Genomic DNA, 13,508 nt, shown 5'->3' on the forward strand with positions numbered 1-13,508 from the left:
TACCTAAAAGGTTTAAGAAGAGAATCACACTCCATTCTGAGATCAGACACAATTTTCAAATAATCTGTCTTACACACTATGGCAAGGATTTTGAAGGACTGTTTTTCAAGAAGAACCAGAATCTTTAAACTCCCCTCTTCAGGCTAGGTGTGTTTCCCTACACCTCAGCAAGAAAATAGTATCAGCTTTGAAAAGAATACAACTGTTTCAGAATCAGGACACTTACCAATGAAGGGTCAAGGTAGCTGTGTGTGGCTGACCAGGTCTGTGGGCCAATTAAGCTGTACAGTGGGAAGTGCTGCTGGGGACTGTATACTGGAGGTATGTAAAAGGATGCAGTGTAGCGCTGCTGCGTGTAGAGGTTCATATCCAGAGGCCTATATCCATTCTTTGGCAAAAACGTGTTTATAGCTATTGCCTTTGCTTTTATCCTTGCCTGCAAAGGAGATTAGATTATTTATTACAGCAGCCTTTCAAATTAAATCAGGATGGTTCAAACTAGCAGCTCTCAAACTTGTACTGGACACTTATCAGTCACTGCTTTGTCCTTCAAGGACAGCAGCAACAGCTGAATGCTTTCCTGCCTCCTAATGCTGGGCTGGATATACCACTGCCAGAAAAGAGGAAAATGAGAAGTGAAGTGGTATGTGCTACATTTCTAAACCCAGGTCAAATGGCTGCTGAGATTGGACCACTTAAATTTATATTAGAAATCACAGTGAGCACCACAAAACCCAGAACATACACACACACCTCGCTCCTAACATTGTAAACCTCTATTTACCTTAATTGGTTTTCCTTGGAAAGTCTTCACTTCTTCTCTAAGGTATCTGTAAGCCTTTAAAAAAAAGAAAGTGTTAGATTTGTCAAACGTAATTTAAATAAAGGAAACTTAAGTTTTGACAGGCTAAGCCCAACAATTCCTGTAATATCTGCTAATGTTACAGCATAGCAAACCCTCATACATCACCTGCATTTAGCAACATTTAACTGATCATTGAGTGCTTCAGGAGTATTAAAACTCTAATGGTTTAGATTGCAGCATTTCAATGTGTCACCCAAAATATCAATACTCTCAGTACAAAAAAATCATAGCTTTAGCCAGGAAGCCAGAATATGTAAACAAGATTAAAAAAAACTCTTAAGTGTTAATTTTACTTGTTACTGAAAACTGGATACTACCTAAGGGGAAGAATTACTTTTTTTACAGTTTGGGGTATTTTTAAGTTGTTACACATTTGTAGTACAACCTGTCGATTCACCCTCATATCATCCTTATTTACTTTTACATTCTAATACGCTTCAAAAAACCGAGTTACCTGCTGTGCATCAGCTTCTGATTCAAATGTGATGAACCAATTGTCATTATAGGCAAACTCACAGTTGATGAACTTAGGCAAATTGTCTCCTTTGAAAAGTGCTTCAACCTCCTGGGGAAAGTGGTTTGATAAGGAGGTGGGGAGGTAAGGAGGGAGAGAAGAAAACATCAGTGCAAAATGCAAAACTCTTGACACTCCAAGAAAGAAAGACAGGAAGCACTGCTGGGCTTACAAAACAACGTAGTTCAGAACACCTGCAGTAGAGTCAGCATCGTCCCGATCTCCCCACTGGAAGGAATTCAAACTAGCACTGTCTAAGGCCATACTGAACAGAGTTTTAGCTGGGAGTTATTTAGACCACAGAAGACATTTAAACTTGGAATCAAGTGCAGAAATATGCCTATTTCTCCCCATCCCCATAACCATGGAGCCACATGAAAACCTGTGCATGTGGCATGGGACAGGAAAATCCCGCCCTTTCAGCAGAAACCTGCAGGTAAGCTTTAACTCAAATATCTACAGATTCATGTATCTGAAACAGGGCTTATGTTACCCTCAAACATAAATGGCTAGTTTCTAAAGAAGAAACAGACCCTGGATTTACTTGTTTTAATTCCTTTGCATATTTTTTTGTTTTGTCACAAATTTGGGGTGAGCAGAATCAAAAGGCAACAACTTGGGAGGCCTTACAGCATCTTGGAATTTTGCTGCTTAAATAAAGACTGACTCTGCTGTGCCAGAAAACACAGGCTGATTAGCTATTTGGTTAGCTAAGTCTAGATTTTTCCAGTCCAACCAATTTAAACACAATATATAAAACATTTCATTGGAGACCAACTCTTCTGAAAAGAAAGATTCTTCAGAACTCTGTTGTTGTCAAACATTTAAGAGTTAACATCCAGTGCTAATATATCCAACCTGATGAACTGACGACAGAAAAAAAATAAATATGAAAAAAAATCTACAATACTAAAATTTAGGCAGTCTTTGAAAGGCTACATTTTATTTGGAAAGCTAGAAATAGCCACTATTTTTAACCTATTTGCATAGCATATATCCAACTTCTTCCCTCCAATTTCTTTTAGCATTTTTTTTCGTTTCTGTTTATTAAGGCCACTTACTTTTTTGCTATCAATTTCCAAATTGCAGTACTTCTGATTTTTGTATGGCAATTAATTATATTTGATTATCCATTATATTGATGGTTACTAAGAAGAGCAACTCTTTCAGAATCTTTAAGTCTTCCTTGTAAAATTTAATAGAAGAGAAATTAAAATATATATCCATCATTAAGTATTAGCACCTTCTCCTCCTTTTTGAAAATTCAGCATGGTTTAATTATGACCCCATAATTTTTTCTAATATTTCCATTAGTCATAGTCCCTGCTTAAGCAGAGTGGTACGAAGTATTTTTCTAAGAATGAAGTTCTCCAGTCTTGCACTCATTCCACAAGCCAGTGGAGATCCGTAGTGACTTACTGACACCTCTCACTTCAGCATTATGGAAACATTTACAAAGCTTTAACTCCTTTACTTGAACAAGCTTCAAGGTGCAAGGGTGGCATTTTCTAGTCTACGACTTATCTTCTCTCATCTTTGTCTATTTAACCAAGGATCTGAGGACCAAGTGCATATAGGTAAGACAAAGTCCAAGAAAATGATGTATCTCTACCAAAGATGGCACTATCAGTTTCTCAGCCCTCTGCAGAACCACAGGTTCTACCACAGTCTTCCTGTGAGAAGCATGCTTCTATCAAAAATATTTCTTACCCAAACAAACACAATAAACTAAGTTTAAGGAGTGCTGTTAGAAACTAAAAGTGCAGTAAAAAATGTGATGTGCTCATTGAAATTTAGTAGAAATCTAACTTCCAAGTCCTAAGGGAAAAGTATTCTTTTCTGAACAAGGGAACACTTACTTCAATGGGAGTAGATTCAGGTACTTCACGTAAAATCACAATACAGCGATTCTGATTTGGCCGAACTTTTTCCCCCTTTTCATCCACTTGAACTAAAGGCAACGCTAAGAGAGAAAAGACAAGAATGCATTTTAGCTGTCAGCAAACCTAGTAGCTTTGAACTCCAAAAGATGCTGTGAACACAGACTTAGAATGCAGAGCTTCAAATATTTTTGAACAATAAGAAACAAGCAGACAATGTTTCTGTTCATCATTTACATGCCTGAAGAACCCTTCCTAGTTTTTTACAAAACTTGTAGCTCTAGCCAAATTCAATCTGAGCAGAGCTTTTCCATTTATAACTGCATCTCTGCACACCCTGGCAATGCCCTTGTAGCTCTCACCAGGTATTCATCCACTTCTCCATTTCTGGAATGCCTCTCTCTTGTTTTGAGCAGACTCAGAAGCACAGAGTTAAGCCAAGGGGGTCTCTTGATTCACCTACTTCCCCTGCCTTTACAGGGGATGAAATGTTTTTGTGATACCAGGAGAGAACTCCCAGCACAGTAGTATAGTTAGTGCCTTTATCCTCCATGGAAACTCCCCACAGAATCCCTCCCAACTGTGCTCTGAGCAAGCTGAAGTTTGCTGTTGCAAAATCTAAAACCTCAGAAATACTCAGTGTGCTCAGCATGACCCCAAACACCACAGTTCTGTGACTGCTGCAGCCAAGGCTTCCACTGGCTGAGAGATTACAAAGCAGGTTTTCTTAGTTTCTGAGTGGTGAGTCCAGCAGTGCCTCATTCCTGGTCGGCACATCTAACACTTGTATGGGGAAACAGTCCTCTGCACATTCCAGAAATTTGATGGATGACATGAGCTGCTGTATTGTTCTTTCAACAAATACCTAAGCCATTGAAATCGACTGTAAGAACTAGGTTTGGCTGACCCAAAGCTCTCGTAAGTGACTCAAATATTGCTCTGTTGGCTTTATTGTCTTCGTTTAGGCCAGTAGCAGATGCCAACTCTAAGATCCCCCTCAGAAACAACCTTCAAGGTCTTGGCCCACAGGTTCTCCATAGAGCTTCCATGATTGATGCAGTTGATTTCTATACATTCAAGGCTCTCTCCTCAAGAGAGAGAGACTCCTCCATCCTTTTTACCCCATCTGTCTTTACAGAACAGTCTAGAGATATCCAGCATGATCCTCCAGTCATGTGAGTTGTCCCACCACATCCCACAACTTAAAATCATTAATTTTTATTTGCACAGATCATTATTCAATAGCTAGAATATGGAGTAGCTGTGATTAAACTATAAACTGTGATTATAACTGTGGTAGCCTAAGCTGCTTGGGTTACTTAATGCCATACACAGAAACAATGGCATTTTACTGCAGTGCAATAAGGAGGAAGAGATGAAAAATTCAGATTAATAGTTCTGCACCAATAACCAAAATGCCTTCAAGCACAGAGGAACTTTTACTTACATCTCAGCACTTCAACAATCAAATCCATATCAGTACTGAGTTTCTTGACATGATCAAGGTTTGCTACTGTCATTATTGGCATATACTGATCACTGTCCATCTGTGATATAAGGTACATGTCACTGGCAAGATTTTCTCTGTTGGGAGAAAAAAAATAGGGAAATGTCACAGATTAACTTTGTCCAATAAACTTGAGACAAAAATTCACCACAAAGTAGAAGGCAGATTCCTTCAGCACTTTTGCTAATTAATGAAAATCACAGGCTTAAACAAAGCTTGCTAAATTGTTTAAGTTACTCAGTTTTAATTATGACCAGTAAAGATTACAAAAATTCACCTGATCTGTAATTGCTTGTAACTACTCTCATTTCAAACCCATGTATTTGCTAGTTTATGCACTAGGCACAGGGGTTTCAGGTAAGCTTTAAGAGGTACATCAGTACAACACATTGAAATTTCTGTGCAGTTTTTTTTTTTTAATTCTCATCCTTTCCCACTGAGTTTTAAGTAACAACTAAGAAATATATTAACATACATCCCAAGTTCTTAGTCATCCTCCAGTTTGGTACATTTAGGTAAATACATACCTAGATAAACAGACTTCCAGTGTCTTTTTCAGTAATTCTCGTAAATCTTCCTGTCCTTCTGGCTGCAACTGTTCATTTCCACCTAATAGTTAAAATACTTCAGATTAAAAAGTAACTCTGTTATATTACACAATATCTATTTAAAACAAGCCATCACGTCTATTACTGACTACATAACTAGGAACAAATTTTCAAATTCAATGGATGTTCATTATGTTAGTTACCAAGTGCTGAAATTGCATGGCAACACTTTTTATTTGAGACAGAAAAAAGAAACCATGTCTGACTTTACTTGTTAACCTCTGCTCCCAAATACATAAAAATCTGAAGCACTTTTAGAACAGCTAAAGCACATTTCAAAGTAAATACTTACGTGATTTGGCTTGTAGATCTGTATTCTATTCTCAGGACAGCAACCAACTCCTACCTGACAAAACCCTGATTAACACAATGCAAGGGAACAACGCAATGGAGGCACTCCAAGCTTCTGGTCTCACTCTAAATTACCAACACATTAATTCAGAGGAGGTTTTCAAAAATATAGCTACAGAATATCAGCAGATATCCAATCTACTAACAACAGATATGTAAATCAATTTACAATCTTTTGGTTAAGAAGGCAAAATTAATCTCTTTCTTATATGTGAAAGTTTAAAAATTATCACATGGAACATGAACTTCATGTTCCATTTTGTTTAGATACAATGTACCAGTGTCATTAGAGGGTAAACTCATTGTGTCAGTGGGAGAAGTGTTTAAATATTAAAAGTTTTGCACAGCCTTTAGCGATTTATACATTTAGTAGCACATTGTTCATCTAAATATATATGTATGCAAATGTAAATTAGCTTTTTAGAACTATTTCATACCAACTATTGTCCTCTATACCCTTCCCTTCACTAACATTCATCCTTTTATTCAGCTCTCTTTCTTCTTCCTAAAGCAACTTCTAATTTTCTCCCACCATGCTGTCCTTCACGTGTCCTACTCTGATGAAAAGAACGGCAACACCTGAGAAATACATGTATCACGTTCTAGCCACTATTTCCTTTCCCTGTCTCCTCTCTCCTGTCCAAAACTTTTTGGTAAGGACCAAAATCACAGGAATTTTTAAAAGTAATTACTAAAAACTGAAAGATCAGATTTCAGACTTGTGACCATGTGTCTCTATTCATCAAGTGGAACAGACCCGACCTGCTGTTTAGCTCTTTACAACATTATCGGACTCTTGTTAAAAGTTGACTATTTTGGGTACATAAAAGACATACTGACAAGTTCCAGCATTAATCTGAAGAATACTGTTCTCTTCTAGAGCGTGAGGCACCATTAATCCAATCTTCTGTTCACTGGCTATTTATTATTTAATATTCCCTGATAGTACCCTTAAGTAGAAGGGTCAATGAGAACTTTCAGTTTTTAAATACAAGCAAAGATGATGCCACAACTATGTCTGATTTCAGCTGCCTTGATTTCCACCTATTATGGATGCTATACTGGTAATTTTAAATACAAAATCAGCTAAGCACAATAAACAGACCTGTTGTGAATCTCAATAAACACCCAGTACATTTGCCTCTCCTTCCCATCCCTCATCTCAGTTCAAATAGTAATCCTACATGCATCTTGCAGACCTTCTGTCCCATTCAGTGAGACATATAAGCATGGTGAATCTCAAGGCTAGTTTCCAGAAGTTTCTTAAAACATACCATCTGGTGTAGACTACAGCTACTATTAACAGTTGCACTGAAATCTTGGAAGTTCATTAAATAAGAATGTGAAGAAGTTAAGACTAAAATGTCACTTATTTTAGCATTTCAAGTATAAAACGCTTCTTTCCCCACATGAACATTAGTACTTGAGACACAAACTGTATGTGAATCTCACCTCAGTACCTGACCCAACTACAAACACGTATTTGTTTGATTCTGTGCAGTACCTTGTAAGATGTAAACCAGGAGGAGACAGGTCCCTAAACATGTCTAAGTTTGACTGCAAAAGAGACAGGAATTCCTAAGGTCATTTTAAAGAATGCATATATTGAACAAGAAAACTGGTATAGTTTGGGGGGCTTTTATTATTGTCCAGATGCTCATTGTTCAACTTAAAATACTTGTTTAGTTTGTTTTTAAACTAAGTCCAAGCATATCTTAGCTTTCTCCTACCTGTCTGGGTTGTTTCATGCACAGACTCATACTCGGAATGATCGAGAGCCAAAGGGTTCATATCCGTCTGCTCTGAGCCCGGAACAGCTGGGGACGGCTCCGGCAGCTCTGTCAGCACCGCATTCTGATGTTTGCTGTCACCATCGCCATTGGCATCCAGTCCTGCAGCACACATCACAAACACACTCAAAAAGTGTTCTTTCTAATCACAGCAGTTAAAACTAAATCTGAAATAAAGGTGCTTATATACTCGCTTCAAATTTTTTAACAGAAAATTAAAATTGAGACATTGCTGCATCAAGTTTTACCTTCTGCTTGAGCAACAGCCAGAAACTCTTATTCATACCTTCTTTACAAGAGTCTGGAGGCTGGTCAGGTATTTCTTCCCACGTTTTGCTCACGCTACCATCAGTGGCACCACTTGCTTCCAAGTGTAACATATGATTTCCCCACACCTTTGCATTGGGGTTTAACTCAGAAACCTTGGTTGACTCCTGCAAAAATAAATTGATTATGCATTTCAGGGATGCAGAACAGACATCTGGTGCACAGATACATTCAGTTTCAAGTAACAGTATCAGACATACAACTCAAAATTTTACTGTCATGCTTTTTCACACCTGAATATATTAACTGAATTCCCATAATCATTTCAGGTATAAACACAACTGAATTGTGGTGCACAGTATTCATTTATCTGATTAAAAAACACCAGAAAAGGCTATCCAAGGAGAACAAATGACAACAAACATTTAATTCTTTGCCTTTGACAGACTAACTCAGCCTGTACTTGACCTAGACTTCAAGCAGTTTTCTAATATACATGTCTACTTGATGTTGATTATATTACTATCGTATGTTTCTGAAAAAAAAAAAATCCAGAAATTACAAAAGTACAGGGATTTTTCTGAAATTATATAAACATGTAACAGTTTTGATGAAACATTATGGAAAACTGAAAGCAGTAAGACGTGCATGACAACTTGTTCTTACTTTTAGAGGATAAACAGAGCATTAGGACAGAAAGGATGAATAATCAGATCCAGTTAAATCATTCAAAGATAATCTCTTTTAACCTGGATTGGAAATGGACACATTTATTGATTACATATAGTTATATACAACTATCATACAGATGGTCACATCTGTGCTTCAGAGACATTGCTCTCTGCAGTGCAAACATCTACAATACTTTTCTAGAGTAACATGAGACTTGTTTTGCTAATGTTTGAGCAAAGTGCATTGGATTATTCTATACCAAGAATATATGTTGAGTGTTCTAATCTAATTAGACTGGGAAAGAATACTGCTCATGACAAGACATACTAAAAAAGCTTATTAAAAGTTTGCTTTCTAAATTTACCGATGCTAGGAACATCACAGTGTTTATAAGCAGGCACTCCAAAACTCCACAAAGCTTTAAATCTTCTTAAACACATGCATTCAAATACTTACTATCACAGTACATAGAAAATATATCCAGAAAATGAAAAAAAGCTTTAGAAATTTTACTTAAATGTCTCTTGAATGACAGAGACTTACAAAAAGCGGAAGTGTTTGACATAACTACTTGCATAGTAAGGATTCAAAGATGACAGCAAGCTCCACTAGTTTCCATTTTTAATATAAGAAGTTCCCAGGAGAAACAGCCTCGAGTACAATCCACTGCCCACACTGCAAGTGCTGGGCAAGGTCAGAGCAGCTGTTCCAACACAGCCAGTGAGGGGAACAATTTCAGGGAAGCTCAGCAGCGAAGGAAAAGGAGCAGCAGCTGCTACAGGTTGACTTCTGCAGAGTGAGTAAGGCTAAGGCTGGAAGGCACCACTGGAGGTCATCCAGTCCAACCTCTCTGCCTGAGCAGGGTCCACAGAGCACCTCAGGATTGTGGCCACACAGCTTTGCTTGTTTCTTAGCCCAGCTAGCCAAGATCCAGTCTAACTCTTTCCTCTCATTTCTCCTGCAGCCACTCCTCTCTACAGCACTACTCACCTCCAGAAGTGAGCAGAAGGTTTCCTAATTGCTACCAAACAAGAACTTCAGAAAATCCACAAACATTTCTTCCTATACAAAGTTAAACAGTACTAAGAAAGGTTTGTAGCAAGCTTCCTTTCTGCACACTGTTTATCATAAGCTCAGCTGGAACTGAGAACCTGCAATCAATTACTTTGCCAATGATTGAACTTTCACACAAAGTAAACAGAACCAAAAAAAAAAAATCAATATTCAGCAAAATTTTTGACTTCTGCATTCTGTACAGCATTCAGTTTTCCAAAGGGAAGGGAGTCATCAGGTTCAGGACAAAATAACATCCATTTAACCAATGACACCACAGTTTGACTTAGCTTAGTCAAACTTCTAACTTCAGCTTTAAGGTTTAAGAGCAATCACTTCTGCATAATACTTACAAGTTCATCTTTATCGTGCCATCCCCATGTACCAGCATATTCTGGTGCTAGCAGCTGATATGGGTATGTTTCCACTGCATATGAAGCACCTGTTAAATTTTCAGGTTCATTCTGTAAGTTTTCATTAACTATACACAGTCTGTCGTTCTTCATGGTATCATTAGAAGCTGCATTATTCCATAAAAAGCCCACTAGATATTCACCATTACTAGAAGGAACTGTGTCAGAAAGTAGCTGATTTGTCCAATCAGCATTGCCAGTCTGAAGATTGATGAAATGTGACCACATTTCAACGTGGGGATTTTGTCTGTCCAGGTCACAGGAGTGCTTCTGGTCACTTGATCCATCGTCCATCAGACCTAACACGCACTGCTCTGTGCCTTGCTGAAATCCTGCTGCACCAGGAGAGGCACTGGGTATTTCATAGGAAGGGGTAGCAGCATGTTTGTCTACCTGCTTTGGGTCAACACAAACTCCTAGCTCTTTGTTTGAGAAAACCTTGTGATCTGGCTGAATCTGTTCCCAGCTTGTGGTCAAGTCATTCATCTGAGTATTTAATATGTAACTGGTTTTTTTCAGTTCAGTAGTCTTGGCTTGCAATTGCTTCAAATTCTCCCTGGTGAAAGGCTCTAGATTCTCAGCTGATAAACCAAAACCAGTGAGGTTCTCCTTTGCGTGGATGCTGACACACTTATTTACTTCACTGTCCTGAAGATTACATTCATTTACATCACACATACTTTTTTCATGAGTTTCTGATCTTTCTTCAGTAAAAGGCCCAACAGAAACTTGAGTGTTCCCAACTTTTGGCTCTGGACTGGCACAGCGACTCAACTCAGGCTCCTCTGCTGGTTTGTCATGCTCATGAAAACATGCATTTTGACACAACAAAGGCAAAAAGTTATGGTCTTCATTTAAGAGTTTACTGGCATCTTCCAGATTTTTAGTGGCATCTTGTAATTTTACACTCCTGTGCATACAACTGTCTGTGGCTGCAGGTACAGTGGAGTCAGAGGGAGCATTCTGACTGTCAGGTATTCCTTTACTGCAATTGAAGATGCCTTTATCACAATCAGCAATGTTAGCATCCAGATTATGTTCTACATTTTCTGCGTTGTTATCAATGGACTCATTTAATTGACCTTCAAATTTTGCCTGTTTTACACATTCTGCTACATGCCCAGCTATTTTGGCTGACTCAGTCTCTGCACTCCATTGATTTTCCACTGTGTGGAAGCAACATACATCCTGTTGTTCACCTTGTCTACTGTTCATGTCTGTCTTATTCATATGTTCACATTCCACAGACACAGAAGTGACACTGGTTTTATTATCTGAAATTGAGTATTTGCATGCTTTACCTTTATTTTCTAGTGACTCCTGTGAAACCTGACACTCTAAGCTGTTTTCCTTTAGGAACATTTCATCTGTGCTTGGATTATGTGCACGAGATGTTGTAGTGCCATTACTTACCCCTGGTCTAGCTCTGCTCAAGTTACCAGCTTCCTCAAGCAAGTCACCTTTTAGTTCAGTGGCACTCACACAGATATCTTCCTCCACACCACTGTGGATTGCAGCTTCAGATGATGCCTTGATTTCAGTACCACCTTTAATGTCAGTCTGAAAATCAGAACCTTCCTCCAAGTTTAGCTGTGTTCCAGTCATGTTCAAAGCTTCACAGCTATTCAAATCTGTACCTGTGCATTTCTCTCCCTCTTTCAAGGGTTCTTCAAAACTGCTGTGATGTTCAGTAGCGTCTGGTGAAAATGTTTGGCCGTCACCATATGTTCTTTCAAGTGCTTTCTTTTCCACATTTGAGTTTAATTTACTTTCTGCATCCAGAAAGCAGACTTCATCAAGTTTTTCCACATTGTCCATTTTATGTAATTCTAATAATAATTTAAAGTTACCCCCCATGCTCTCTACCACCTGTTCAGGATTTATTTGCTCTACAACACTTGAGGGATGCCTAGTTAGTGGCACAAGTGGTACATCAGAATGATTACTTGCCTCAGTTTTTCTTGAATTAGATACTCCAGTGTTTAACAATACACTGGAAATACAATCACTATTTTTCACCTTTTCTGAGTTAGGGCTGTATTGGTCCTCCCCAGCAGCATCCACAGGCTTTATGGACTCACAAGCTGTATCCAGTGATTCATTCCAACTGGCAGCACTATCCATGGTATACACCTCCTCTTGCTGATTCTCAGGGATGATTTCAACAGGCATTTTTGCTCTTAAGACATCTGTTACTGTACTGTCATTATTTAGCCTATGCACCTGACACCTGTCAGTCAGTAAGTTATCAAAAGAACACTGGATGTCTAGGCTGCAATATTCCTTTGTATCTTTTTTCTCCATGTTTGATCTACCATCCTTTTTATACTCAAACAGTTCTTTCTGTGAATTAAACTTGGCTTCCACTTGTGCCAATTGCTGCACTGGAAATTCCTTCCCTCTGTCTAGAGGCCATGCCATGGTGCACATTCCTTCATCAGTAACAGCTGAGTTATCTATGTCTGCTGCAGTCTCTTCATGCACAGTAGCTGGCACCTCTTCATACCCTTTCAAATCTTCGGCATCTACAACACAAATGCTGTAAAATTCTTTGTCTTTCACATTTTGACTGTTTTCTACATCAAGACAGGAAAATGCTGGAGACATCTCTCTATATGAACTTGAAACTTTCTGTAAGCTGTCACTCTTGCTGTCTTCAACATTTACTGTTGTTTCATTTTGCCTTGAATGGTCACATGTAACTGCATAATCCTCCAAAGAATTTCTATTTAAGGAAATTTCACTCTGTAAGCCTTTGTCTATGGTATCTGGTACATGTGAGTTAGAAATATGATCAAACAAGCAATGCTCTTGTGCAGCTCCATTTTCATTATTAATAGTGCTATTGTTATTTTCTATATTGTTCACATGCTGACCATTACTATTAGGTTTTTTAGGTGCTCTTTTTTTAATAATCTTATCTTTCTTTTCTTCACTTTTCAGCAGATTTCCATATGTACCAGAGACTCTCAAGAGGTGACTAAAGGAATTAAAGAAGTTAAAAGGTCTGCCATACATCCTCCTAGGGCTCCCATGGGGAGTATTCCCCATGCTGTTATATGATGAATATTTTGCTTTTTTACCCCAAAAGCCAGATTTAGAATTTGATGCTGCACAATCATCACTACAAACATGTTCAATGCCAACTGTCACAGCCGCCCCATTAACTGTCCTTCCCACTGTATGCAGATCCTGGCTTTCCACAGTTCCAAAAATTGAAGATAAAGTTTTACTTATCCTTGACTTCGGTGCTTCCTCTTCCACAGATTTTTGTAACAAGCTGGTTTTCTCCTCACTCGTGCTGTTACTCAATTCTTTACTGAAGCAGCAGCCCATGTTTAATAAGTAGTGTCAGAGGGTCTTCTCATTGCAAATCACTTTCCCCTTTACACTAACTTTCTATGGCTACTGAGGAGGCAAGCCAACACCCAACTGCCAAAAATAGCACACTTTAAAACCATGCAGGGGTTCATATGTCATTGCCACTCAAAGTCCAAATCCCAGCTGCTGAGCAATGTTGCAGCATTTCATCATATACACTGTAATATTCAAGCCAAATACTCCTTATAATGAGATTACTGTTTGTTT

General features: G+C 38.4%; 1 protein-coding gene across 4 annotated transcripts in view; it reads right to left on the reverse strand.

Moving 5' to 3' along the window:
* The window catches only part of LARP4B (La ribonucleoprotein 4B), a 55,567-nt gene that overhangs the window by 17,364 nt on the left and 24,695 nt on the right, over positions 1-13,508 (reverse strand). For all 4 annotated transcript variants that reach the window (XM_033520400.1, XM_015618511.1, XM_033520397.1 and 1 more), the window contains exons 3-10: positions 7,802-7,949; positions 7,456-7,617; positions 5,294-5,375; positions 4,707-4,843; positions 3,239-3,342; positions 1,320-1,430; positions 785-838; positions 227-436 (exon numbers count right to left, since the gene is read on the reverse strand). In XM_033520400.1, coding sequence (XP_033376291.1) covers positions 227-436; positions 785-838; positions 1,320-1,430; positions 3,239-3,342; positions 4,707-4,843; positions 5,294-5,375; positions 7,456-7,617; positions 7,802-7,949 — 1,008 coding nt within the window. The remainder of the gene's footprint in view (positions 1-226; positions 437-784; positions 839-1,319; positions 1,431-3,238; positions 3,343-4,706; positions 4,844-5,293; positions 5,376-7,455; positions 7,618-7,801; positions 7,950-13,508) is intronic.

The sequence above is a fragment of the Parus major genome, chromosome 2, assembly GCF_001522545.3.
Source record: "Parus major isolate Abel chromosome 2, Parus_major1.1, whole genome shotgun sequence".
NCBI classification, from domain to species: Eukaryota; Metazoa; Chordata; class Aves; order Passeriformes; family Paridae; genus Parus; species Parus major.